The sequence below is a fragment of the Globicephala melas genome, chromosome 14 (assembly GCF_963455315.2).
Source record: "Globicephala melas chromosome 14, mGloMel1.2, whole genome shotgun sequence".
Taxonomy (NCBI): domain Eukaryota; kingdom Metazoa; phylum Chordata; class Mammalia; order Artiodactyla; family Delphinidae; genus Globicephala; species Globicephala melas.
In genome coordinates, this window is record NC_083327.1 from 74,834,867 (window position 1) to 74,862,128 (window position 27,262).

The window sequence follows — 27,262 nt, forward strand, 5'->3', positions numbered from 1 at the left end:
TCAGAATCACCTTTTTTATTTCTGGCTTAAACTCCTGTTAGGCAGCAATTATTTTCTCAGCAAAATAATATACCCAGACAGATATTATCGGAATATGGGTATCTTCACCTTCTATTGCTCTCAAGTTACCCTGGTAACAGGGCTACCCTCTCAAATCAATTATCTAAGTAAAAAGGGCCCCAAAGAATGGATGCAGCCGGTGAAATTTTATTCTCCTGCAGTTGTGAGTGCTTCCTCAGGCCCAGCACCTCCACCTACTCTCCTTTCCATGTTACTTCAAGCCCATGGGAGTCAAAGACCAACGTACCAGGTGCATTTCTTAATAGTTATAATGTGTTATTACAAATTTGAGATGATATTACTGAGAAATGTTTATTTCAAAGGAATTATGCCAAGCTTAAAATAGTATTTATAGTAAAATAATACTCTTAGGTTGTCTTTTAAAGTACGATGTTGAGTGTTAATGGCAGTAGGTACCCATACCATGGTTACAGTCTGTTTATTAATTTCTTTCTTCTAAGCTGTCAAAATTACCAAGCCTCCATGTTATTTTTCTTTACAAAAGAGATACCACATGGGGTAAGCTCATAAAGACTTTATTTTAAAGTCCATAACTTATTATATATACAGAATGGTATAGTTGATATTTTAAAAATTATTCCAAATGTTACCAAAGAGTATAACAAAATTATCTGTGTGTCAAGCCCCCAAAATATGCATCTTAAATTTCATGATAAAATCAATCAGAGTATAAATACATTTAATTAAAATTTATTCTATAGCAAACTTCACTCTAATACCTATTATACATTAATCATGTCTGGTAGAACATTATCTGACACCCAGAAACCAGCAAAGGGCAGAGCTTTTAGCAGATGCTGAAATGAAATCTGTATCATCTCTGCCCACATTTTAAAGGCTTACAATAACAAATATACAAATGCTGATGCTTAGAGCTTGCAATTTTAAGTAAACCTATAGAGTTATTCATATCACATACTGGCTCTGGAGTTTTTGTTTTTCCGTGTACATGCCCAAGCACATACATGAGAGAAAAATAAACTCCAAAGCCAAGATGTAATATTAATAACTTTGTAGGTAAAGATATTTTTCCTAATAATTAGTTATATTTCTTTTCATAATGAATGAAGCTATAATTCATTTATTCAGTAAGTAATGACTGAGTACTTAGGAAAAGTCAGGCACTGCTCTGGTTGCAGGAGATACAGCAATGAACAAAACAGACAAAGTCCCTGCTCCCGTGAGGCTTACAGTCCAGTGGGGCTTCACTGTAGACAGATAATAAACAAGTAAATTGGGAAAATGCATTGTACTTCAGATGGTGATATGTACTTAGAAGAGAGAGAAAATTTAAATGATTAGTTGTTCAAAAACAGTGTGGAAACACCACTGAAACCATCAAAAACATTTTTAAATGCTAGTAAATGTGACCAGTCCTGTACAGACATGAAAAACGATCTAGATCCATTTGAGCATATAAAATAGTTTAATAATCATACATAACTTGAAATTAATATGAAGCTAAAATTCTCAGGAAAGTCCTCATTCCTGTAACTGTCTATAAATCATGACTTACAGAGAAAATGTCAGTTTAATTGATCCTAGGAATTTTTTCTTTTAGTTCCTCTCTGGTGAGTTTACCTCTTGAAAAACAAACAATAAATCAACTATACTTCAATTAAAAACAAAGACAACCAACACATAAATAATTCCTGCTGAACAGGTAGATAAAATCTAAAAATACTGAACATTATCTATCAGCAGATAATCTATTTCATCGCGAATTGAAAATATTCTATATATTCTGTATGTAAAGGAGGTCTTTTCAGTCAAGTTTATTTTATATTAAAAAGATAAAATGTTTATAATAGAGTGCTCCTTTCTCAGGAAAGTAACTAGGAGTAAGGTTGTCTTCTGTACCCATTAAAAGAGCATCTAAGCACATGTAGCCACACATCCCATACCTTCCTGAGCTTCTCAATCATTTCTTCAATGAGAATGTCTCCATTCTGAGAAATTTTGCTTTCCATCTGAGTCAACCATTCGCAAAGCTCCTTGTTCTTTTCACTGAAGACGGCCCATTCATTCAGTCTCTCACTTACTTGCTGCTGCCTTAAAGAGAGCTGAAAAGTTTAAAATGGGAGAAAATGCAAAAGCATAATCAGAGTGGAGCTCATACCCTGAGGAAAAGAGCAAATAAACTCTGTTGGGTCGACTAAGATGAGCAGTAGTTGTGCATCTCTTTAGGCCACTGTTCCCTGAGGCCCAGTCCCAGGAGCTCTGCTCTAGCCTAGCGAGTTTCACAAGTGGGAGACACTTAATCCAATACTTCCCTCCCGAAGAGCCACATGCACATTCATTTATTAAAGGTTCTGAACAATCTAGCTTCTTGGGACTTCCCTGGTGGTGCAGTGGTTAAGAATCCACCTGCCAGTGCAGGGGACATGGGTTCAAACCCTGGTCCTGGAAGATCCCACATGCCGCGGAGCAACTGAACTCACGTGCTACAGCTACTGAAGCCCACGTGCCTAGAGCCCGTGAGCCACAACTACTGAAGCCAGCACTCCTAGAGCCCGTGCTCCGCAACGAGAAGCCACTGCAATGAGAAGCCCGCGCACTGCAACGAAGAGTAGCCCCCACTCGCTGCAACTAGAGAAAGCCCGTGCATGGCAATGAAGACCCAATGCAGCCAAAAATAAATAAATAAATAAATTTATTAAAAACAATCTAGCTTCTCACTACAGTTGGTTCTGTGCAGCTATGATACAGGATCATGGAATGTACTTTTACTAAAAAGGAAAGAAATAGGAAAGAAAAGAAGGAATAAGAAAAGGAGGAAGGTAAAGGGCAGGAAAAAAGAAAAGAAGGAAAGAAATACAAAAGAAGGAAGGAAAAGGGAAAAAGGAAAGAAAAAAAATGAAAGAAAAATAGGGAAGGAGGGAAGAATTAATTGAACGTCAGATGTCAGGAGACACCTTCCTCAGTGGAAGAGGCACAACCCCTGATCAGCTCTATCATGATCACTTTACTTTGAGCAAGTTCTTTTATTTCCCTGCCTGCTTTCTATTTTGATTTTTGTATCTTTGTTTCTTTTCTTTTCCCTGTAACAGCTTTGCTGAGATGTAGTTTCCACACCATTTCCTGTTTAAAGTGTGCGACCCAGCTCTTTTCAGCATGTTCACAGTTTCAAAGCCACCACCACCATCACTGCTATAACATGTTCATCAATATAAAAAAAAAACCCAAACCCCCCTGTACCCATCAGTACTCACTCCTTTGCCTACCCCTGCACCTTCCTCCCAACCTTCACCTACTCTCTATCTCTGTGGATTTGTCTATTCTGGGCATTTCATGTAAATGGAATCATTCGATGTGCTATCTTTTGTGATGCTCCTTTCACTTAGCATAATGTTTTTAAGGTTCATCCATGTGGGAGCATGCGTCAGTACTTCATTCCTTTTTATTGCTGAACATATGTTTCCATATAGATAGACCACATTTTATTCATCAATTCATCTATTGATGGACATTTGAGTTGTGTCCATTTTTTAGCTATTATGAACAATGCTGCTATGAACATTTGAGTACAAGTGTTTGTGTGGACATATGTTTCATTTCTCTTGGGGCACATTCCCAGGAGCAGACTTGCTGGGTTATATGGCAACAGTACAGATTATTTTGTGAAGTGTCTGCGACATTTTACATTCCCACCAGTAGTAGGGTTCCAATTTCTCCACATCCTCACCGACACCTGTTATTATCTGTCTTCTGGAATGCAGTCATTCTACTGGATATAAAGTGCTATCTCATTGTGGTTTTGATTTGCATTTCCCTGATGGCTAATGATGTTGAGAATCTTTTCATATTCTTGGCCATTTGTATGTCTTCTTTGGAGAACTATCTGGTCAAATTTCTCGCCCATTTCTTAATTGGATTGTTTTTTATTATTGAGTTTTAATAGTTCTTTATACAATATAGATACAGTACGCCTGTTTTCTTATCTCTAGGTCTAGAATGATCCTTTCCAGAACTCTAAAACTTTCTGACATCATAATACTCTTGTCTTTGCAGTGCTGGTTGAGATACTAAGAAATGTTTCTAGTTGAGCTAAACTGCATGTTAGCAAAATAAAATGCAATCTGAGTGGTAAGAAGATGATCCACTTTTACAGACATTCTAAACAGTCATGTTGATAATGCTAGACATTCTGCCATATATCCCACCACATTAAACACCTACCTTTCAATTTTCCTTTTTCCAGCAATACTTTATTATGAAAAACATCAGACATACAGAAAAGTTGAAGGAATTGTATGGTAAACAGCTATGATATATTCCCTAGACTCTAAAACTGTTAACATTTTGCTACATTTTGCTTTAACACATATATTCCTTTATCCATGGATCTATTTTACTCTTCAATGCATTTTGAATGAATTTCCTTTTTTTTTTTTTTTTTTTTTTAGCAGTACGTGGGCCTCTCACTGCTGTGGCCTCTCCCGTTGTGGAGCACAGGCTCCGGACGCGCAGGCTCAGCAGCCATGGCTCACGGGCCCAGCCTCTCCGCGGCATGTGGGATCCTCCCAGACCGGGGCACGAACCCGTGTCCCCTGCATCGGCAGGTGGACTCTCAACCACTGCGTCACCAGGGAAGCCCGAGTTTCCTTTTTTTAAATGAAAATGAAAATATTTCTAAGGTGTTATACACTTCCTAGTTAGCAATTCTGCCTAGGGTTGGCTCTGTTAATGATTAGGTAAATAATATTCAAGGTCCCTCACAGCCCCAAATGTCTGTGATTCTATATCCTAGAAAAGAGTGGGAATTAATCACATGAAAAAGAATAAAATACCTAGGAATAAACCTACCTAAGCAGGCAAAAGACCTATACTCTGAAAACTATAAGATGCTGATGAAAGAAATTGAAGATCACACAAACAGATGAAAAGAAATACCATGGTCTTGGATTGGAAGAATCTATATTGTTAAAATGACCATACTACCTAAGGCAATCTACAGATTCAATGCAATCTCTATCAAATTACCAATGGCGTTTTTCACAGAACTAGAATAAAATAATTTTTAATGTGTATGGAAACACAAAAGACTCTGAATAGCCAAAGCGATCTTGAAAAAGAAAAAGGGAGCTGGAGGAATCAGGATCCCTGACTTCAGACTATACTACAAAGCCACAGTAACCAAAACAGTATGGTACTAGCACAAAAAACAGACACATAGATCAATGGAACAGGACAGAAAGCCCAGAAATAAACCCATGCACCTATGGCCAACTAATCTTCAACAAAGAAGACAAGAATATATAATGGAGAAAAGACAGTCTCTTCAATAATTGATGCTGGGAAAACTGGACAGCTACATGTTAAAGAATGAAATTAGAACATTCTCTAATACCATACACAAAAATAAACTCAAAATGGATTAAAGATCTAAAGATAAGACTGGATACTGAAAAACACCTAGAGGAAAACACAGGCAGACACTTTATGACATAAATCACAGCAATATCTTTTTGGATCCATATCCTGGAGTAATGGAAATAAAAACAAAAGTAAACAGATGGGACCTAATTAAACTTAAAAGCTTTTGCACGGCAAAGGAAACCATAAACAAAATGAAAAGACAACCTATGGAATGGGAGAAAATAATTGCAAACAATGCGACCGACAAGGGATTAATTTCCAAAATATACAAATAGCTCATACAGCTCAATATGAAACAAACAAACAACCCAATCAAAATATGGGCAGAAGATCTAAACAGACATTTCTCCAAAGAAGACATACAGATGGCTAACAGGCAATGAAAAAATGCTCAACATCACTAATTATTAGAGAAAGGCAAATCAAAGCTACAATGAGGTATGACCTGACACTGGTCAGAATGGCCATCATGAAAAAGTCTATAAATAATAAGTGCTTGAGAGGGCGTAGGGAAAAAGGAATCCTCCTACACTGTTGGTGGGAATGTAAATTGGTGCAGCCACTATGGAGAACAGTACGGAGGTTCCTTAAAAAACTAAAAATGGGGCTTCCCTGGTGGTGCAGTGGTTGAGAGTCCGCCTGCCGATGCAGGGGACGCGGGTTCGTGCCCCGGTCCGGGAAGATCCCACATGCCGTGGAGCAGCTGGGCCCGTGAGCCATGGCCACTGAGCCTGCGCGTCCGGAGCCTGTGCTCCGCAACGGGAGAGGCCACAACAGTGAGAGGCCCGTGTACCGCAAAAAAACCCCCCCAAAAAACTAAAAATGGCGTTACTATATGATCCTGCAACCCCAATCCTGGGCATATATCTGGAGAAACCTCTAATTTGAAAAGATGAATGCACCCCTATGTTCACAGCAGCACTATTTACAATAGCTAAGACATGGAAGCAACCTAAGTGTCCATCAACAGATGAATGAATAAAGAAGATGTGGTGTGTGTACACACACACACACACACAGGAATATTACTCAGCCATAAAAAATAATGAAATAATGCCATGTGTAGCAACATGGATGGATCTAGAGATGATCATATTAAGTGAAGTCAGACAGAGAAAGACAAATATCATATGATATCACTTATATGTGGAATCTAAAAAAATGATACAAATGAACTTATTTACAAAACAGAAATAGACTCACAGACATAGAAAACAAACTTATGGTTACCAAAGGGGACAGTGGGGGGGGGCCGGATAAATTAGGAGGTTGGGATTAACATATACACACTACTATATATAAAATAGATAACCAACAAGGACCTACTGTATAGCACACAGACCTATAATCAATATCTTGCAATAACCAATAATGGAAAAGAACCTGAAAAAGAATACATATATATTCTGAATCACTTTGCTGTACACCTGAAACTAACACAACATTGTAAATTAACTATACTTCAATTAAAAAAATGGTTAAAAAAATACTGAAGAAGTTCTCTCTCAAAAAAAAATAAAAGTGTTGGGAATTAGACTATGAGCCCAGGATACCTATATCAGGGCCAAGCTTAGTGAGCTGCTTAGATGGCAAACCCCATAACCTGCCATAATTTTTGAAATGCCACCATTAGAAATTCACTCTTTTGAGTTAATATGATCTTTTAAAATAAAAATTTCTCTGGGTAGAGTGACACTGGTTAATCCATTAAGTACTTCCCATTAGTATAATTCAGTTTACCATGAATTTTTCTTTGAGGCAGAAAAATACAGAACAACAGTGCATTTACTTGGTGTGGGTATTGATAGGAATGCGAAAAACCAAGAAAACAAGATTAAAAGTTTTGGAGACAAATTTCACCCACTTTAAGCTCTACCAAGACAGCACTGAAGAGTACAGTCCGTCCAGCACCATTTTCCTCTCAATCTCTGACAGCAGAGTGTCATCTGATCTGCTAAGATTTTAAACTTTCTCGTGGATATGACTTTCTTTTTCATTCACAGAGCAGCAGAGTCAGGCTGGTATTAAAATTCTGCTTCGATTGATGTTCCAGCTGAAACTATAGTTTCATAGTTGAAACTGCCTGAAGCAACTGTTTTCCATGCAAAGGTTAGAAACCCCTGCCTTTCAGACTTCAGACTAACAAGTCTTGCTATGTGCTTCGCCTCTCTGCCTCTTCCCCCAAATCTTGGCCATCAGCAAGAATAAATTCTAGGGCTTCTCTCAACAACATCTGCAGGGAAGATGACTACATAACAGAAAAATATTATTACTTTGAGGGGTAGGTATTACTCTGATTTCAGAGACAGGGATAGAGGAGGTCAGACAAATTTGAGGCATTTGTTTATATCAATACCAAATAGAACCAGCAAAGGGATTCCCTGGCGGTCCAGTGGTTAGACTGGAAAGACGCCACGCTTTCACTGCCGAGGGCCGGGGTTCAATCCCTGGTTGGGGAACTAAGATCCTGCAAGCTGTGCGGCATGGCCAAAAAAAAAAAAAAAAAAAAGGACCAGCAGCAGCAAAGCTTGAATCTCTGATACACTTTGATACAGGTTTTTGCAATATAACATTATGATCAAATATGCAGAGGCAGATGAGGTTCAAAAACAATCTCCATCACTTACTAATGATATGACCAGGGCAAGGTTACTCATCTTTCTTAAGCTTTACTTTTGTCATTTGTAAATTAACCTTTCATTTGTTCCAAAATTCATTAAACAAATGTCTACTATATGCCATGCACTGTCTTATGCACCGGAATACTGTAAGCTCATAATAGAATACATTCTTCAGACAGGAAAATAATTTTAGAAAGTGACCAGTATATCCTAAAGACTTAACAAAAGTTCAGTCTACTTAACTATATATGACAACAGGGCATCATTTGAGTTTTTAATATGTTTTTCTCCTGACACTCATGTATTCAATAAGCAGCTTAAATATATATTTCTAGTCTTTCTCACATACCATGCAAGTGTTGCTTTCATTTCATTTGCTTACGTAGAGCAACAGTTGAAGGAAGAAACAGGTAGGCCACAAGCTCTGGTTACAAACTGGCGCCCCAATCTTTTCAAAAGATTTAAATTAATAATGGGGACCGAATTTTCCTTTTGGTTTGTAAAACTAATATTTAGGCTGTACGATAAGTGAGCTTTACCATCACTGTCTTTGAGTTCAGTGGAAACCCTTAAATTACTGATCAGTTTAGCACATATATACGTTTTCTCAAGGGTATAAACACGTTGCACTGCCAACAGCTGACAAACACCAGCTAAAACCCCCAGAGCATGAGGCAGCTGAACAGGAAACACATCCTCTTCTGCTTCAGATATTTTTCCCGTGACAATTTGAAAGAACACCGAGCAATTATAATGATGATATATTTATATCTCAACTGGAATTACACACAGCTCTACAAACCAAAACAGGAATTAAAAGCAAATACAAGCCACGGCTGTACACAGGCACAACAAACCATTTGGTGAGTCTATTTGAAGACAGGATGCTTTTCTCCATTACCTCTAGTCTGTGATGCTTATGAACAGGGCGGCCGCCTCCTCCTTGCCTGCAGCCCAATCAGTCCGGACCTCTGACCGACTGCTTCCATTGGAATATGAACGCACTACTTGGTCTTTAACAGAGGGATTATGCCATGTTTCTCTAACGTTTTTAACTTTGAAAATGAGACATAGGCACAAGCTCGTTTCCTTTTGCGGTTTCATACTTGACAGAAGTTCTCCGGAAACGCTAACTCAAGAAGTAGTAACTGGCCTGTATTTCTCCTTACAATTATACGCTGACACTTTTGGTATGAATCACGTGACTAAACTCTCACTGGTTTAAATAATGCTGTTTAGACTGAAGTAACGTGAGACAAGTATGCTTTAGCTTCATGCCTTAACACACTCAACATAGAAGGTTTCTAGAAACACTATGTTTCTGCTTCCTCTTTTTTTTTTACTTGTCTAGTCTACTCACAGGTGCAAGGTATTAATCTCTTTACAGCATGTCATATGATCAACAGAAGCTTTCAAAATGTATTTCTAAACAGACTGTCGCCTAGATATGTTTAAGTCTGGTAAGCAATTTTACAACATGTAAACTTTTCTTTGCTTTTTTCCTTTTCTAGCTTTAGTGAGATATAAGTGACGTATAATACCGTGTAAGTTTAAGATGTACAACACGATGATTTGATATTCATATATATGGTGAAATGATTACCACAAGGTTAATTAACATCTCTATCACCTCACATAATTACCATTATATGTTGTGTGGTGAGAACATTTAAGATCTACTCTCTTAGCAACTTTCAAATATATAATCCAGTCTGTTAACAATAGTCCCCATGCTGTACATTAGATCCCTGGAACTTATTCATCTTGTAACTGGAAGTTTGTATCCTTTGTACCTGGTGGCATTCTTACATAGTATCAGTTTCCCTAAATCAAAAAGTATTACATAATTATAATCTTCTTACCCTCCTAAATATTCAGAAACCTTGTCGTTATTTTACATTTAGAGGAACATAAGATATAAAATAATATCCTAAAGTCTTGTCTTAATAATCAACAGTAGAAACACTCAGCTGTTTCAGGCACTGGAGATGCAAAGAAAGGGTTTGTCCTCAAGGGCTTCATGATCTTGAACTCAAGTCACAGGCATTAAAAAAGAAGAAGAAGGAGAAAAAGAAGGAGAAGGAGAAAAAGAAGGAGAAGAAGGAGAAGAGGAAAAAAGGAACAAGGCACTGTCACATGATGGCATAGACCAAAAGGGAAATGGGCGTTCAGAGGAACAGAGGTCTGAGCATTTCAAACAATGGCATCACACGAGTACTGGAATTCAACAGAAGAGGATAGTTTAGAAAATCAGAAAGGAAGGAATAGTCTAGGCAGGAAGTCTAGACAGGAAAAATGGCCTGAGCAAGGTCTTGGCATAGAGAAGTTCATGGTAGGTTTGGGAAGGAGATGGAAGCCAATATCTAAGGTGTTATCTCTCTGAAAGCTTTAGAGACATCAATTAGTTGGAGAAAGGGATCTAGTCTAATTCATTTCACATAATATGCTAAAAAGTACTGAGTCAGCAAGTAGTGCTAGTCTTTTCCCAATTTTAAGAAAAACAGATGAATAAGGCTCACAAGGGTAACTGAACATTGCTGTGGGCATTTTCCAATATCTGTACCCACCAAATATCTTTCATTTATATATGCTATGATAAAATCTTTACATCAAAAAGTGTACACTAATTTACTGGATAGTATTGATTTTGGATTGAAGAACTCAGAAAAGAATAAAGTGTGATGAACATCACCACACTCCATGTAAGTTTCTCACTGTTCATTGAGAATATAGAACTCTGGGGAAAGTGGCTAAATTAATTTTGAATGCAAATCATTAACATATTTATGAAAATCATCTTACAATTATTTTTTTAAAAAGCACACACACACACACACACACACACACACACACACACACACGAAACTGTTCACACATTTACCAAGTGTGCTCCAGAGTTTTTCTCTAGTTCATCCTTCCAACACCTGCTTTTCCCCAGCCAGGTCCTCTCTCTGCTCTACTCCTGTGCCTTTTTCAAGCTGCCACCTTGTCTAACACATCCACTTTCTCCCTCTACACCAAGCTGTCCCTTCCACTCTGATCTCAGCACTCGATTCAAGATTTATCCAGTTCAACAGGCATTTCCTTTATTCTCTGCAATCCACACTGCCCTTAGTTTGTAGGGACATCTACTGTAGCTTGTGAAATGCACAATAATTAATGTGAATGATTCACTTAACAGATATGCATCATAACCTATTTTGTGCCAGACAAGGCAATCGAGGTACAGGAAGGAACACAACAGCAGGAACACGGTTCCTGCTTCCTGGAGGCTATGATCTCAAGGCTATGAGTCGGAGCTATTCTTCACTTGCGGGCCTATCTATTATTCCTCTTTGCCTCAAATGTCCTCTCCTTGCTACTCCAGCAATCTTTCCCTTTCATTTCCAAATCAAAACCCAATCTGGGATCTCTTTTGAGGTACTGTGCACACAGAACGTACTTACTAAATAAATAAAGTATGGCTAAAAATGCCATACACCCATGAATGATGAAGAAACAACTATGGTAGATCAACAGCAATAATAAATGTTAAATGTACAAAACCACTCACAGCATTAGCTACGACTGCAAATAAAACCTTGTTTTTTCACATTTAAAGTAAGAAAGAGACCACCAATATTTACCTAGCAAAACCACATCTATGAACCACAAAACTGTATTTCCTCTTTAAAATATTTTGACAGCCAGTAAAAGAAAGGGCAAGAGAATCCAGTTTGGATGCATTTAAAATATAGTGTTAAGATATAATTGTCTTAATCTGAAGCATTCTTACAATAAGCACAGTGTCTTCCTCTATCCAAATGTGGACATAGCCACAGACATTCCAAATCATCTTCCAGTTCTCTACCTTTCTGAGCGGATACTGAGTCCAGAGTTTGTCTCACCTGGTGGCATAGTTCTTCCCACTGCCTTTGCAGAAGCTCCATGCGTTCGTTAAGGATGGAGATATCGTCTGCACTGATGTAGGCACAGACAGCATCCTTCAGCACCATCAGCCGTGCCAGGTCATCTGTCCAGCTCCCAACTGCATTTTCCAATTCCTAGATTTAAAAAAAAGCACAAAACTTGAATACCCATGGGCATCTATCATCAACAGTTTCTGAGGTATATTCGGAATCCCCTCTTGATGTCATTACATTTCCATCCCATTCTATTTGAACATCCAACTTGGTAGCTACTTTATTTGCTTCCTACATAATCTGATAATTTGCCAAGTTCTTCTTATATAATACCAGGTTGCTTGCAGAATCTTTCCTAATGGGAAATGGGAATCTATTTCCCATTTCATTGACCTTTTCTGATCGTCTTTTTTAGTTCAAGTTTCATCACTGCATTGATCTTCCTTAGTTTTAAACCAACATTACCTTTGTCCCAAGTGACTGATCATGTTAATGAAATATTAAAAAAAAAAACCCAAACTACCAGATTTAACTTTCATGTTCAAAGACTATCAGTTGCTACATTCTGTGATACAGGTTTACAATGTAGTAGCTGAAAGGATCAGTTGCTGTTATTACTCAATTTAAAATAATGGACTGAATACGTTTTCTGCAGGAGAAGAGATTTCTTTAAGTTACTGGAAAAAATATGTATTTTCTCCTTTTGGGGAACGATTTAAGGGGAAAATCCAATATTTGAATGAGTTGACAATAGTTTTTGCAATGCTTTGAACAGATGACTAGTTTTACAATTTGTACAGCTCTTGCTTTTTGCCAGCTGTTGACGTTTTTAGATTCCAGCTAATTTTGTACATGAATAGAGTATTTCCCATGGCTTTTTCCCTCTCTTTTTGTCTCTTCATACAGGAGACAAGTTTCCAAAGGCAAAGGCAATTAATGGTACCGTCTGAGGCTAACTTCTCAGGCAATTTAAGCAAACTAGGTTATAGCCTGAATTTTCTAGGTAATTGCTTTGTTTTGCTGCTAAGGTGGTTTGCGGAAGAGTAGCAGAGAGCTGGACCAAAATGCATCCTTCTAATCTCCAAACTTAATAGCAGGTGTGTTTGTAACTGTCGTGTATTTTGGGAAATGAGGTCCCATGGTAACAGTATTTGGCTGAAAGACCAAACTATCCAGGTATATTAAATATGCAGCATTTCTGCTTATAACCATAGACATATTAAACTGTCCTATCAATGTAAAGATTTTCCTCTTTTTATACCAATTTTCAACTCCCAGCCCCCCAACTCAAACATCAGATTTGGTGTATGGGTTAAAAGAGAAACACCACCTTCAGAAACCAACTGCTTCAGACTCACAGACTCTATTTTAGATGAATCTGTGTGGTAAAAATATAGCCTTTGGGTTCAGGAAAACCTGATATTTACTAAGTTTGAAAAGTTACTGAACTTCTAGCTGCCTCACTTTTCACATCTGTAGAAGGCAATAGCAGACTGTGCTCATGACCTTGCGTTCATGCCAACTAAGATAACACTGGTTAGCCACTGGCATATAGGAGGAGCCCAGTAAATTCCCATTCTTGCTCGTTGAAAGTTTTCTTTAATCATTTGTCATGAATTCACAGGCACAGACTTAAAACAAATTCTTTTTAATCTTTGCATACTGCTGAATTTACACCTCAAGATAGTATTTCTCTCCCTTGCCATCCATGACATAAAGTATACTACCTTTTCATTTTCCTAAATCTGCTTCTTTCAAATTTCAAAGATCATCCTTACATTTTCATAGTGAAGAAAATTTCTTATATCCACCCTTTTCATGATTTCCAGACTTCTTTAAAAATTAATCTTTCTTAAAGGCTTACAGCCTCTTAGCCAAAAAGAAGCAGAGAACTCCTGATCAAAATCCAAATCGTTTAAGTCTGTGTGAGGTTTTAAACAGAATTACTCCAGTGCAGTAATTTGCAAATGACTTGGAGAACATGAGGACATGTCATCTGGGGGGAAAAAAGCATTTTTAAGGGTAGTTGTGATTTTGTCTGCATACTGCTCAGCAGAGAACTGCTATTCAGGCACTCCACTTGCCTACACAGGAGTGAATGGAACAAATCCTACAGACACTAAATCACGTTGGTCTCAGTGAGCTCCCCATGCAGGGAGGGGTCTGTATTAGCTTCTGATTTGCTTCCAAGTGCCATTTGAAGTGTTGATCATAACCTTTAAATAGTTAGGGCCCTGCGTATCTGAAGGATTGTGTGTCTCCATGCAGTAACTGAAAGCAGCTACTTATAGTTCCTACTTTTTTTTTTTTTTTTTTTTTGCGGTACATGGGCCTCTCACTGCTGTGGCCTCTCCCGTTGCGGAGCACAGGCTCCGGACGCGCAGGCTCAGCGGCCATGGCTCACAGGCCCAGCCGCTCCGCGGCACGTGGGATCTTCCCGGACCGGGGCACGAACCCGCGTCCCCTGCATCGGCAGGTGGACTCTTAACCCCTGCGCCACCAGGGAAGCCCATAGCTCCTACTTTTCTTACAGGAAAGAGCCTGGAGGGCAGCGTGTATTTCTCCAAGGGCCATCGGCTGCAGAATTCCCAGGTTGCTGAGCCTCACTCTTCTTTCTGTGAACTAGACTCTTCTAGAATGACTCTCCAGTGTGGACACTTTAAAAAGATGGTCTTCATTGCTCTTAACCTAGTTTTTAAATACCTTTTAATGTTGTGTTTTACATTTTCATTTACTTACTTAAGGTAATCCATAAACTAGTCTATAATTTCATCGACTGCAATAAGTCAACAACCAAGTTTCACCAGAGTTGTCTGCCCTAATGCAAAATACCAGAAACTTGCACCTACATGCAGACATTCATAGGAGCTTGACTGAAGCATGCTTTCAAAGGCGTTATTACACTGGAAGCACAAGTAGTTGCCGGTTAAAAGCTCAGCCCAGCGATTTACCTTGCCACGCATCTGCTCCGCGTGGAGCCCGTCGTGGTGATCGGGCAGAGGTGGGGAGAGCCTCTTTTTGAAGGTTCGTAGTTTCTCCAGAGAATCAGCTATTCCGTTCTCACATTTTTCCCAGTCCTATAATGGGAAGCAAAAGAAATCTCATGGATTTTTAAGGAGCAGGAAGTTGGAAAACAAGAAAAACTCTCTTCTCAATTCCCAGAGAAAGAATTAAAGTTACACTGATGAATACTGTGAAAGCGCCCACACTCACGCTACAGGGGGGAGCATGGGAAGAGCTGAGTTCTAAACTGGACGGTTCTCATCATCTGGGTGACTGCAAGCAGGTAATGCACTATGTGTTGCTTATGAAAACTGAAATGATACACAAACTCTCTATAATTGTATTAAAGAATTAAAGGAAACGATGGTTGCCAAGACACCAAGTACTAGACACCCAGAATATTACGGGTACTCAAAAATGTTACTTGAATCCAAATCTATCTGCAGAGGTGAGAGTATGAACACAGTCCTTTGCCTCTTTCCTAACTCCACCCATAATGGCACTAATGTCTACACTATCTCAATGCACTCTAAAGGATAGAAAAGAGGATATGAAATCTCTTTCAGGGTGAAAATACATATAGGTATGAGAAGTGACATGAAATGTAAAAATAATATAACCCTGACTCTGATTCAATTCAATATATAAACAGTCTGAGCCACTTAGATTTGAATTGTTACAGAAGTAGAAACACATAACTCTAAAAAGCATGGCATTTGACCGGCTTTCTCTTGATGGTACTGAAACATATGTAACAAAGGGCTAAATGTGTAAAACATAACACCTATCCAAAGGAAAAAAGTAGAGGAAGAAAAATAATGCACAATTTTTTAAATGTACACCTTATATGCCAGCTACTGGTAAGTGTTCTGAAGGACAGAATGGTGGTGTGGAATGTGGAGATCCCTATGTACTGACAAAAGAAAACATACGTGATGTGCTTGTGTTTTGGAAGGTTACACGCCAAAGGTAACAAGCGTTCCTTCTGGGGAAGATTCTAGGATTTGGGTGGTGGTGTAGGGGAAATTTCATTTTTTACTCTCTATGCTTCAATTATTACCTACATCTTTTTCAGAGACATGTATTTCTTAAGTAATTAAAAAAGAAAAGAGAAAAATGAGAGGAACCATGATGGAGACTTTATTCTTTACAGCAGCCTATCTACAAATTAGCCCACATCTGGTGTCTCAGTGCCAATTAAATTCAACTAAACACATCTCCTTCATTTTGTCCAATACCTCCCATTCCTGGCCTCCCCCTCCCCAGTAACCATCCCTTCAACTTAAATTACTGAGCTCCAAAGAGAGACAACTTGAGTTGCTTTTAGTAGTTAGCCTGGAGCCAAATTCTGCTGCATTTCCCTTCACATTTTCCCTTTCATCATCTTTCGTCACTGGTCTTTTCCTGTCTCGGCTCTTCCTATCTTCTCTCCCGATGCCTTATTTTCAGCACAGCAATGCATGATGCTGTTACAACTGTCTTCTTTAAGAAGCGCTGGCTACAGTGCCTCCCTGCTCATAATGTCTTTTGGTTTCTAAATAAACTGAGAGTTTGGCCCAAAGTTCTCATTTCTCTTTAAAATTCCTTCGAGGAACTTCCTAGAGTACATAACCTCATTCCCTCTTCCCATTCACCAGAAAGAACAAAAACAAGACCCCAAAAACAAAAGCCCCAAATGTCTATTTTGGACAGATTTGTTCCAATTCTGCTTTAGTAAAAGATCTCGGGGGCTTCCCTGGTGGCACAGTGGTTGAGAGTCCGCCTGCTGATGCAGGGGACACGGGTTCGTGCCCCGGTCCGGGAAGATCCCACATGCCGCGGAGCGGCTGGGCCCGTGAGCCATGGCCGCTGAGCCTGCGCGTCCGGAGCCTGTGCTCCGCAACGGGAGAGGCCACAACAGTGAGAGGCCCGTGTACCGCAAAAACAAAAACAAACAAAAAAAAGATCTCGGTGTTCCCAGGCTACACTTAGTCCATCAACGCTAAGCACAGTGAGGGTAGACAAAAGATCCTCTTTTGCTTAAACTGAACAACATCCTCAATTAAATCATCACACACTGAAATCTCTGAACACGCAGGCAAGAAATGTTCATTGATCTAAAAGAGAAAAGGTCAGCTTTTTATTCTTCCTAACGAAAGTAAGAGGCAATAGTGAAGCGGGTAAACATGCAAGGCATAGAATTATAATGACTGTTTTTGGCATATTTACTCAGCATTTAATTAAAAGCTAAAAATATGTAAGCTTTATAGCTACGGTGAAAAGATACAGTAAAACAAGGCTGTATAAACATTAGAATTTAGCTCCATAAATTCCTTTTTAGGCAAACAGGATCCAGTGTATGATCCAAAAGAAAATAAAACTTTAACAAGAGAACAGGGATTCCCCTTTCCAGGATGGCTTAGATTCTGAAGCTATAACCAAGTCTTTTTTACTACATGAATTATAAGGAAACAACTAAATGTTACGGTCTGCAAACATCTATCAAAGTGGATGTTTTATACACCAACAAATAGACTAACAAGAAAAGCAAATGTAGTGACTCAGCCATCTCGCCTTATTAAGTCTTAGAAACGTGTCCAAACGTCAATCACAAATAAAGAAAAAGATATGATTAACATGTTCTCTGCAGAATGATTTACAATGTTTTTAATCCTTTCCTGAAAGCAAAAAAAGAAGAAGAAAGAATCAGGCATGTTGGATTACTGATGAATTGTGCTGTGTGCAAAAATGGTTCGTTCTCTAACATATGTTGGGTGGCATTTCTGATTGATTGCTTCCTACACAGAAGGTGATATATTATTTTTTTCAGCATTTTATTTTTTTTAACATCTTTATTGGAGTATAATTGCCTTACAGTGCTGTGCTAGTTTCCACCGTACAACAAAGTGAATCAGCCACATGTATACATATATCCCCATATATTAAAGAAAATTCAGTAGAATAACCCAATGAATGTGCATACTTTAAGCATTAAAAAAAGCAAAATGTGTTTCATTAGCTTTAGTTATTACCTTTGATCCAAAAAGCGACAGTCCAAATTTAATAATCTTATTGAAGTGTTGGTGATTATCAACATATATAAAACTTCAGTATTTAGTCATGTTCAATTTCAAAATGAGAATAATCTAAACAATAATAATTACCATCATTTACTGAGTACTCAGTATGTACCAGGTACTTTGATACATGATTTGCTTCCATTATTTCATTAAAACCTCACAATGCCCTATGAAAGAGATGTAGTCATACCCACTCTACAGATGAGGAAATTGAGGCTTTGATAGGTTGAGTTAACCAGGTTACTTGGTTTCTTAATGGTTTTAACTTGGGTTTATTTGAGTTTAGAGTCTATGCCTTAATTCAACTGCTGCTTTCATCGTGTCTTATGCAAGGAATTGGAAAGCGAGGGAGAAAAGCATACTGTGGGAGGTCTGCTAAACCTACATTTCCCTAACCTTGCTGTGTGATCAGTCTGCTATCTGTATCCAACTAAAGGTTTAATATACCTCCTGGAGATTTTATCTCATAGCAACTTGCTTGGATAAGCTAAGATCAAATCAAGAGTATCTTCTTGGATAGGTTTTTCCCTGCTATAAAAGAAGAGACATCAATCTTGAAAACCACTTTAGAGTCTTAGATTAGGGAGTGGAATCTACTCTTTGCATTCTTGTCTAGATTTATAAAGTCATCTCATGGCTTCTGGCTGAGCACTGGCCATGAATCAGAATTCATTGCTTGGATGGTCTTACTAGACTTAAAACGACTTTGTTGGGGGATTTTCCTGAAAGACCACCTGCTGAAAATTGGGCAACTTTTCTAGTTCATGCAAGACAGGACAACGTCCTAAACAGGACACAGGGGATCAAAATACTGCAGGGTCTGACGTAATGATCTGCATTATTTGATTTGCAGGATAACAACGTTGAGGAAGCAGCACAACTATTAAAAGGGCTTTTTTTTTAACATCTTTATTGGAGTATAATCGCTTTACAATGGTGTGTTAGGTTCTGTTTTATAACAAAGTGAATCGGCTATACATATACATATATCCCCGTATCCCCTCCCTCTTGTGTCTCCCTCCCTCCCTCCGTATCCCACCCCTCTAGGTGGTCACAAAGCACCGAGCTGATCTCCCTGTGCTATGCGGCTGCTTCCCACTAGCTATCTATTTTACATTTGGTAGTGTATATATGGCCATGCCACTCTCTCACTTCGTCCCAGCTTACCCTTCCCTCTCCCCGTGTCCTCAAGTCTATTCTCTACATCTGCGTCTTTATTCCTGTCCTGCTCCTAGGTTCTTCAGACCATTTTTTTTTTTAGATTCCATATGTATGTGTTAGCATACGGTATTTGTTTTTCTCTTTCTGACTTACTTCACTCTGTATGACAGACTCTAGGTCCATCCACCTCACTGCAAATAACTCAATTTTGTTTCTTTTTATGGCTGAGTAATAAAGGGCTTTTTAAACTGCATTGGGCCTACAGGAGGAAAGAGCCGAACTTACCTGCAACAAGAAGGCCAGTTTTTTCTTCTGCTCCTCCAGATGCACACTGGCTGATCTCCATCTCTCTTGGATTTCAGCGAGTTCAGCCTGCAAGGCAGCCTCAGCTGCACCGTCGGCAGAAAGCAGGAGCTGTTTGCCAGCCTCCACAGTGAGAATGTAGCTGCCTTGCTGTCGCAGGAACACTTTTTCTTTGAACTGAAAGAAAGCGTAGATTTTTACTTTCTCATCCTTCTCTTTACCATTTCCCCATTATAAGTATTTTTAAATAATCCTAAAATTTTGCATACATAACATGCCCTCTTTTTTCCAAAAAGCTTTACTGACCCAGTACTTTGGGCCTGAGTGAAGCAATGTATAAATAAATGAGAATTCCACACAGAAAGCTTAGTTTCTGCTCCCAAGTTAAACGCAATCACGATGCAATAGGAAAACTGCTCTATGAGACTGATGCACAGGGGCACAGAGGGACATCTGACCCACGCTGGGTGCACAGGGAGGCTTCTTCAAATGGTGAAGCCTTCACGAGTCTTGAAAGACACAGGAACACAACCAGATTAAGAAGGATCTGCTGTGATGAGAGCCAGGACTCAGGGAGAAGACATCTTCCACGCAGAGAAATAGGGTGGGCAAATCTGCTATACAGGATAAATATGATGAATTCAGGACACTGGACTTAGTTTTCAGCGGCTGGAGTATAGGATTCCCATAAGAGAGTGGGAGAAGATGACGCCAGACCACACCTTGCACAGGAATTTGGTTTTTATAGTAAAAGTGACTGAGATTCATGGAAGAGTATTAAGTGGTGGGGTAGAAAATGGAATGGAAGGCCATATATTGGATACTTTAAGACAGGTTAGGAAGCTATTGTCTATCTAGGCAAGAAACCATGAGCACCTAATCTAAGGTATGGCAGTAGGGATGGAGACTTGAGGGATATAAGATATGGGGAGGGAGATAAAATGAAGAGTATAGCTCTAGAATGACTCTGGGTTGCTGACTGATAGACCAGATAGCCGGTGATGTTTCCTCGGTTTGGACACGTGGAATGGACTGGTGGAGAATGGTTGATCCAGAGATCACAGGCTCTATTGGAACCATGGAGTATATTATGTCTGTGATACACATAGATATAAAGCTAAAAGGGGGTTGAATACATGAGTTGGAGGCTCAGGAGGTGAATGTGACCAGAAGATACCAACTTGACCCTTCTCTGCTGGTAGGGAGTAGTGGAAGCCACGTGTATAGATGAGGTTTCCCAGAGAAGCAAGGAGGAGAAAGGAAGCAGAGAACAGTGACCTTCAAAACAAGAGGAGCCTATGAAATATACTGGGAGGGACTGATGAGAGAGTGTGGTGGTCTCCATCTAAGAGGATGGACTCCCAAACTCCCAGGCTGGGGAAAGTAAGGGGAATGGATAAACAGCTCACACAGGACTGAGTCTTTCATCTTTTCTGGAATACTTCAGTTAAACTGCTCATGAGCGAAATATGCATAATCAGTGCAAGGTTTTCCTTTCCTTGTCATTGCCTTTCCAGCCACGCTGGGATTCACTGAGCTGCTGGGAGGCCTTGGTGGGTGAAATGGAGTCAGTCTTTGTGAGAGGCTGGGACTCGCCCTACTTTCATTGTTAAATATGGACTTTGTAATGCCATCATTTTATATATTTCTGTTGACATTTGAGAACAATGCTTGTCCTCATTCCAGTGTCACTCCAATATCCTTCTGAGGAACCGAGGCCAGGGTAAAGTGTGCAGCGGAAATGCAGAAGAGGTTTAAAAACCGCCTGTTTTGCACCTTACCTGCACTTCATCAAAGAGGGTCCTTGCTTGCTGCAGTGGTATTGGGACACTTCCGAGACCACTCACGGGGAGATAGGACACTTCAACCAACCATTTCCGAAGCTTTTCCGCCATCTCCTGATAGCGCTGCCACTGGCGGATCTGGCTGTCAATGATGCCCCGCCTCTGCTGGGCTCTGCGTATCACGCCCTGCCACTGATTACTGAGAAGGGTCAACTTGAGGTTGAACTCATCCCTGGTGAAGAAATAATTACATAAGGAAAACCACCGTTATCCTGGATGTAGTTACATGATCAACCGATACACACATACACACATACACACATACATACATGCTTGATGACCCTAAGCCCTAAGAGATCACTGATCTAGGGCAGAGGTTTTCATATATCACGCCATGATCTGTTATCAGGTCTACTGAAAGTAATTTAAAAAATTAATAACAGTTAAGCTATCAGTGTTTGCAAATGGTGAGTGTGTTCACATCTTAGCACAGGTGGAAGACATATCTGTAAGGTCAACTGTCATTTACCCTCTCTCAGAGTGCATAAGAGGGAACAGAGTGTAGGGCAGCAGCTACGATGCGAACGGCCCCCTGAACGTGCCTGTAGCAACGTATGCAGCACGTGGCAGCATCCTGTGTACGCAACAGCAGGAAAGGAGGGGCCCAGCTTATTTACAACCTCTGTCTTCAGCTACAATTATAAGTCACTTTGGATGAACAAGACTGGGTTACTTTAGCTGGAATCATAAACCATTTAAATAAAACTATGTTACGTAAAAATATTTTTAAAAACTGTACTCCATAAACTCTCAGTATTCCCTCGCAGTAGACAGTCCTAATCTTTAGCAGATTTCACAAACTCATCTAAATCATCCCTTCTAACGTTTTAAGCCCACTTCACTTGTTCTTAGCAAAATGAAAACTATCTAGTCATCATTTTCTGAATAAAGGTTGTGCATATACTTAGAGATATTAAATTTTATTTACGCTTTCTCAATTTCAGGCTAACTCATCTCAGATCTTGTAGTTGGTTCTTCCTACCTCTGTTTACTACCTTTAAAAAATGTTGGTAGTTTTTTATTATGTTTTCCTTAACATCCAACTGTGGCTTTAGAACTGGTTTGTCCAGGATCAAATAGAATGAGTGTCTTTGTAGATTACAGTGTTACTCACACATTTTAGTACTAAAGTGTAACATTACTTGCTCATTCTCTATGTTACTAGTCTTGCTTTTCTTCCCTCCTGTGGGGGGCTTCTGCTCTGAGTGGGATTTACCGTCCTGGGCTCCTAAATTCTTGATACCTCTTATTATCGAGGGCCACCATAAACTTTGATTTTGTAACCAAATATGTCATTAAGTGCTTCTGGTTTTGAGAGGCAATTCTGATATTTATAATCTAATTTCAGTAGAACCAAATATGATGAATTAGGTTCATGAGACTTCCCTAAAAGTTACAAGCATCTATCATCTCTGAAAACATCTAACTCCAGGGCTTGGAGAAGAGTACCCTATATATTGCTTCACTATCAGCTAGCCATCCAGGGTCTCTTTGGAGCCTCCGTCCTCACTTTGTAGAACCACGCTGCTCTGAGCTACCTGTCAGCATGAAGAACGACTCAAAACCTGACACTGGGCTCAATGCTGAACTTGAACTTTCAAAAACAAAACGTATACACGAACTTTTAAAACGCAATACATTTGTAATCTAGGACCTTCCTATTTGTCAACAGGCTCTCATCTGTGATTTTTTTCACTTGCAACTTTCAAAGTTACCCTTGGTTCCCATCCTCCCATTTTCATCTCTTTGGTGTTTTTCCCTGCTAACGTTTAAAATTTAATAGATGTTGGCTTGAGCATGAATTTTACATTTTATTTTACTTAATGACTCAAGCTTTTATAATATTGTTACAGAGTAGGGAGGATAAAGCAAAAGATAAGTTAATTGCACTTGACTGTGTCTTATTCTGAAGGCCTTAAATTCTTAGTAAAGCTCACATTTAAGTTTGGCTTCCTTAGGATAGAATAAATATGGCATCACATTTTGTTGTTCCAAGCTTAATCATGAAAATCTTTCATGTACTTCCAAAGAAACATCCACTTAAAACTGAAATTGTTTCCAAAACTTTTAAAAAAAAGCTCTTAATAAAAATAATGACTTATTTTCTATTTTTTTGGAAAAAAAAACTAAGTTAATTATGATCACAACTACTGTTCTAAATATGGAAAGGACATACATATGTGATAAAATAAATGAGGTTTGTGTGCCAAATACCACCACAGAAAGTAATGGGGTAGAGTGAACCCTGTTACTAGGAAATGTAAATATAGCACGAAATTGCCAATTCATACGCCATAAATCTGAAGAGGAGCTAGATTTTCCCTCTGCATTTTTAATACAGAGATAATCTGCTAAGTAATAAAGACGAAGCAGGGTTTCAGGCTGAGTGCAATCTGACTTAAGTCAGCAAACCATTGTCAAATGTGGAGGTGTTATCATGGTATAGGAAACCTGGCTGGTCCTGACTAAAGACAAGGTACACGAGTGGTAGGCTTGATGCTATTGCTACTTAGTTATGTGACCTTGGTCAAATCAGTTCACATTTCTGGGCCTCAAGTTTTCATTTGTAAACAAGAGAGATGGTCTAGTGATCTCTATGCTCCTCTGAGGAATAAAATTTCTGTTATCATATGAGAACATTAGAAGCATCTGTTGACAAACCACTGATACATCACTGACACAATTCATTCTGATCTATTCATTAATTCTAGTCCCCTACAGACAACAAGTGAAGGTTGGCTAGGTGATTTCCAATGACTCTATGTCCTTCATGTAATATAATAGCACTTCTTTAAAAAGATTCAATACTTAGTCACTTCAGAGATTCAGACAAGTCTTTCCTCCCATTTCTGAGGCTCCTCTCCAGTACAATTGCCTTAGGAAGATGGGCTCTATGCCCTCTAACCTGCTCATTCAAAAGAAAATGGCTAATTTACTGGAACCTTTCTTCATAATAATATATCGAAGATCCTACCTGTCATCAACTTGACCTTGTTCTAGAAGATGCTGTCCATCAACAATGATCGAGTGTAAAATCTGCTGACGACTGAACATCTCTGCTTGAAACAACTGTTATTTTTAAAAAAGAAAAACATAATTTAGAGTTCCTAATTTTAGTGACCAGTTCTCCAATAACTTTCCAAAAATTCTGGTTCAAGTGAGACTATGAAAAATATTTCCAGCTGAATCAGGTTGTATATGAAAACCTGCAATGTAAGAATATTTTTAAACCATCAATTAAGATAAACTTAAAGATACAGTTTAGTTTTTGTTTACTAAAACTAAGTGACTAAAGGTAGAATTATGTTTCCCTTCTTCCTTTCAAAATCACCTAATAAAGTTAGTTAACACATAATTTGTATTGTTTTTTTTTTAATATGCAGAATATGGTCCATTTTCAGACAGAGAATCACTTAAGACCTTTTAAAAAGTTGAAGAATGGAAAAAAATCCACCCTTTTTATAAACTCACTGTTTTTCAATTTAACTCAGTTAATAAAATTGTTTCACTACTAGGGCTTCCCTGGTGGCGCAGTGGTTGAGAGTCCGCCTGCCGATGCAGGGGACACGGGTTCGTGCCCCGGTCCGGGAAGATCCCACATGCCGCGGAGCGGCTGGGCCCATGAGCCATGGCCGCTGAGCCTGCACTTCCGGAGCCTGTGCTCCGCGACGGGAGAGGCCACAACAGTGAGAGGCCCACGTGCCACAAAAAAAAAAAAAATTGTTTCACTACTAAAAAAGCTCAAGAGAAAATCTTTCAGATTTTCACTGTTTTTTAAACAGCTTTATTGAGATAGAATTCTATATCATACAATTCACCTATTTATAATTTAATGATTTTTATTATATTTCCAGAGTTATACAACCATCACCACAATCAATTTTAGACTATTGCCATAACTCCCCCCAAAAGCTCCATACTCATTAGCAATCACTCCCCATCTCCTTTCAATCCCCCCAGCCCTAGGTAGCCACTGATCTCTGTGGATTTACCTACTCTGGATGTTTCATATAAATGAGATCAGGTCATCTACTGTCTTTTGTGACTGGCTTCTTTCCTCTTAGCATAACGTTTTCAAGGTTGACCCATGCTGCAGTATGTATGAGTACTGTGTTCCTTTTTATTGCTGGATAGTATTCCATTAAATGGATAGACCACATTTTATTGTATTCATCATCAGTTAGTGGGTATCTGGGTCACCTCCACTTTGGGGCTATTATGAATAATGCTGCAATGAACAAAATTCTGGTACAAGCTTTTGTATGGACATATATTTTCCTTTCTCTTGGGTGTATACCTAGGAGTGGAATTACTGGGTCACATGGTCATTCTATGTTGAACACTTTAAGGAGCTCCCAAATTGTTTTCCAAAGTAGCTTCACCGTTTTACATTCCCACCAGCAATGTATGAGGATTCCAATTTCTCTATTCCCTCATCAACACTTGTTTTCTTTTTCATTGTAGCCATCCTAGTGTGTGTGAGGTACTATCTCATTTTAGTTTTGATTCATTGTATATTACGTCATTGTTGGTCAACTCTATAAAACTGGACTTAAAAATCCCTTACACATATTTAAATTCTCTATTTTAAAAAATTTAAGCAAAATGTCTTAAAATTAATTTCATTCTCTTTAAAGTCCAGCATTAAGCTTTTCTCTGCTTTAGCTGCATCCTATCTCTCCATTTGTGTATATTTCATAAACACGGGAGCAACTTAGTTACACCAGTAAATAGCAAAATAGAGACTAATTGCAAATTGATTAATTCGTTTTTGTTTTTGTTTTTTTTTGTGGTACGCGGGCCTCTCACTGTTGTGGCCTCTCCCGTTGCAGAGCACAGGCCCCGGACGCGCAGGCTCAGCGGCCATGGCTCACGCGTCTAGCCGCTCCACGGCATGTGGGATCTTCCCGGACCGGGGCACGAACCCGCGTCCCCTGCATCGGCAGGCGGACTCTCAACCACTGCGCCACCAGGGAAGCCCGATTAATTTGTTTTTGTATCTAATTCTTTCTCGATGTTTCTTGAGAAATGATTATAATGCAATTTGATCAAGAGGCACACCTGGAGATATTTGGTAGTTTGATTTCCTAGTATAAAATATGTATCTGTTTTTTAAAGAACTCACAATTTTTATTTATCAAAGACTTTTGATCAAAGCATAATCTCTTAATGAAACTAGCCTTGACAACATTAGTGTAGTCTGTAATTCAACTGGGAAATTATCTTACCACAATTCTGGCACCATACCTCGCAGGGTACTGAAGCCTGCCCCATGCTTATAACCAACTATGGAATAAAGACTGGACTGCATTTTTGTGATTAAGATATCGAAACTTCAAGCTTAAGAAAGAAGGCAAAAACATCGCATGCATTTGAGCAGATTCAGCACACATTACAGGACTTTCATTCTTCCACATGGCATTTTGCAGCATCTTACAAGGCCTAAAACAATTTTATCACCCAAAAATGTACTGGCATAACTTACCTCATGTGCTCTCTGCTGCTCCAAAAGAGGCTGATAATTGCCTGAAATCTCTACTGCTAACTTCTGTTCTGTTTGAACTAGGAATTCCATCCATGTTTCACATTTTTCCAAGAAAGTTTGATGTTGTAGCAAAAATGACTGTAACTTACTGACAGAAGAAGGAAAATGAATAATGGTGATGCTGTTGCTTTTTTCTTATACCTTCAGCATATAAAACTAGATTAAACATTCTCTGTTCCAATTCTAATTTGACCTCCACAAAGCTTTCATGTTAGGTAGTAAAATTTTGTGAAAAATAAAATTGAAGAAAAGAAATTTAAATGACAAAATTATGTATCTTTAATATATTCTTATATAAAAGTTTTATTTTTTGATTAAAACAATATTCAGTACATTAAACATGGGAAATCACTTCACATTTTGA

The 27,262-nt window shown here is 38.8% G+C and overlaps 1 protein-coding gene across 3 annotated transcripts in view; it reads right to left on the reverse strand.

Annotated features, from left to right (window-relative positions):
- The window catches only part of SYNE1 (spectrin repeat containing nuclear envelope protein 1), a 457,576-nt gene that overhangs the window by 61,922 nt on the left and 368,392 nt on the right, over positions 1-27,262 (reverse strand). For all 3 annotated transcript variants that reach the window (XM_060283256.2, XM_060283254.1, XM_060283255.1), the window contains 7 exons: positions 26,839-26,986; positions 24,328-24,422; positions 21,291-21,525; positions 19,492-19,686; positions 14,935-15,060; positions 11,969-12,124; positions 1,986-2,144 (listed from right to left, as the gene is read on the reverse strand). In XM_060283256.2, coding sequence (XP_060139239.1) covers positions 1,986-2,144; positions 11,969-12,124; positions 14,935-15,060; positions 19,492-19,686; positions 21,291-21,525; positions 24,328-24,422; positions 26,839-26,986 — 1,114 coding nt within the window. The remainder of the gene's footprint in view (positions 1-1,985; positions 2,145-11,968; positions 12,125-14,934; positions 15,061-19,491; positions 19,687-21,290; positions 21,526-24,327; positions 24,423-26,838; positions 26,987-27,262) is intronic.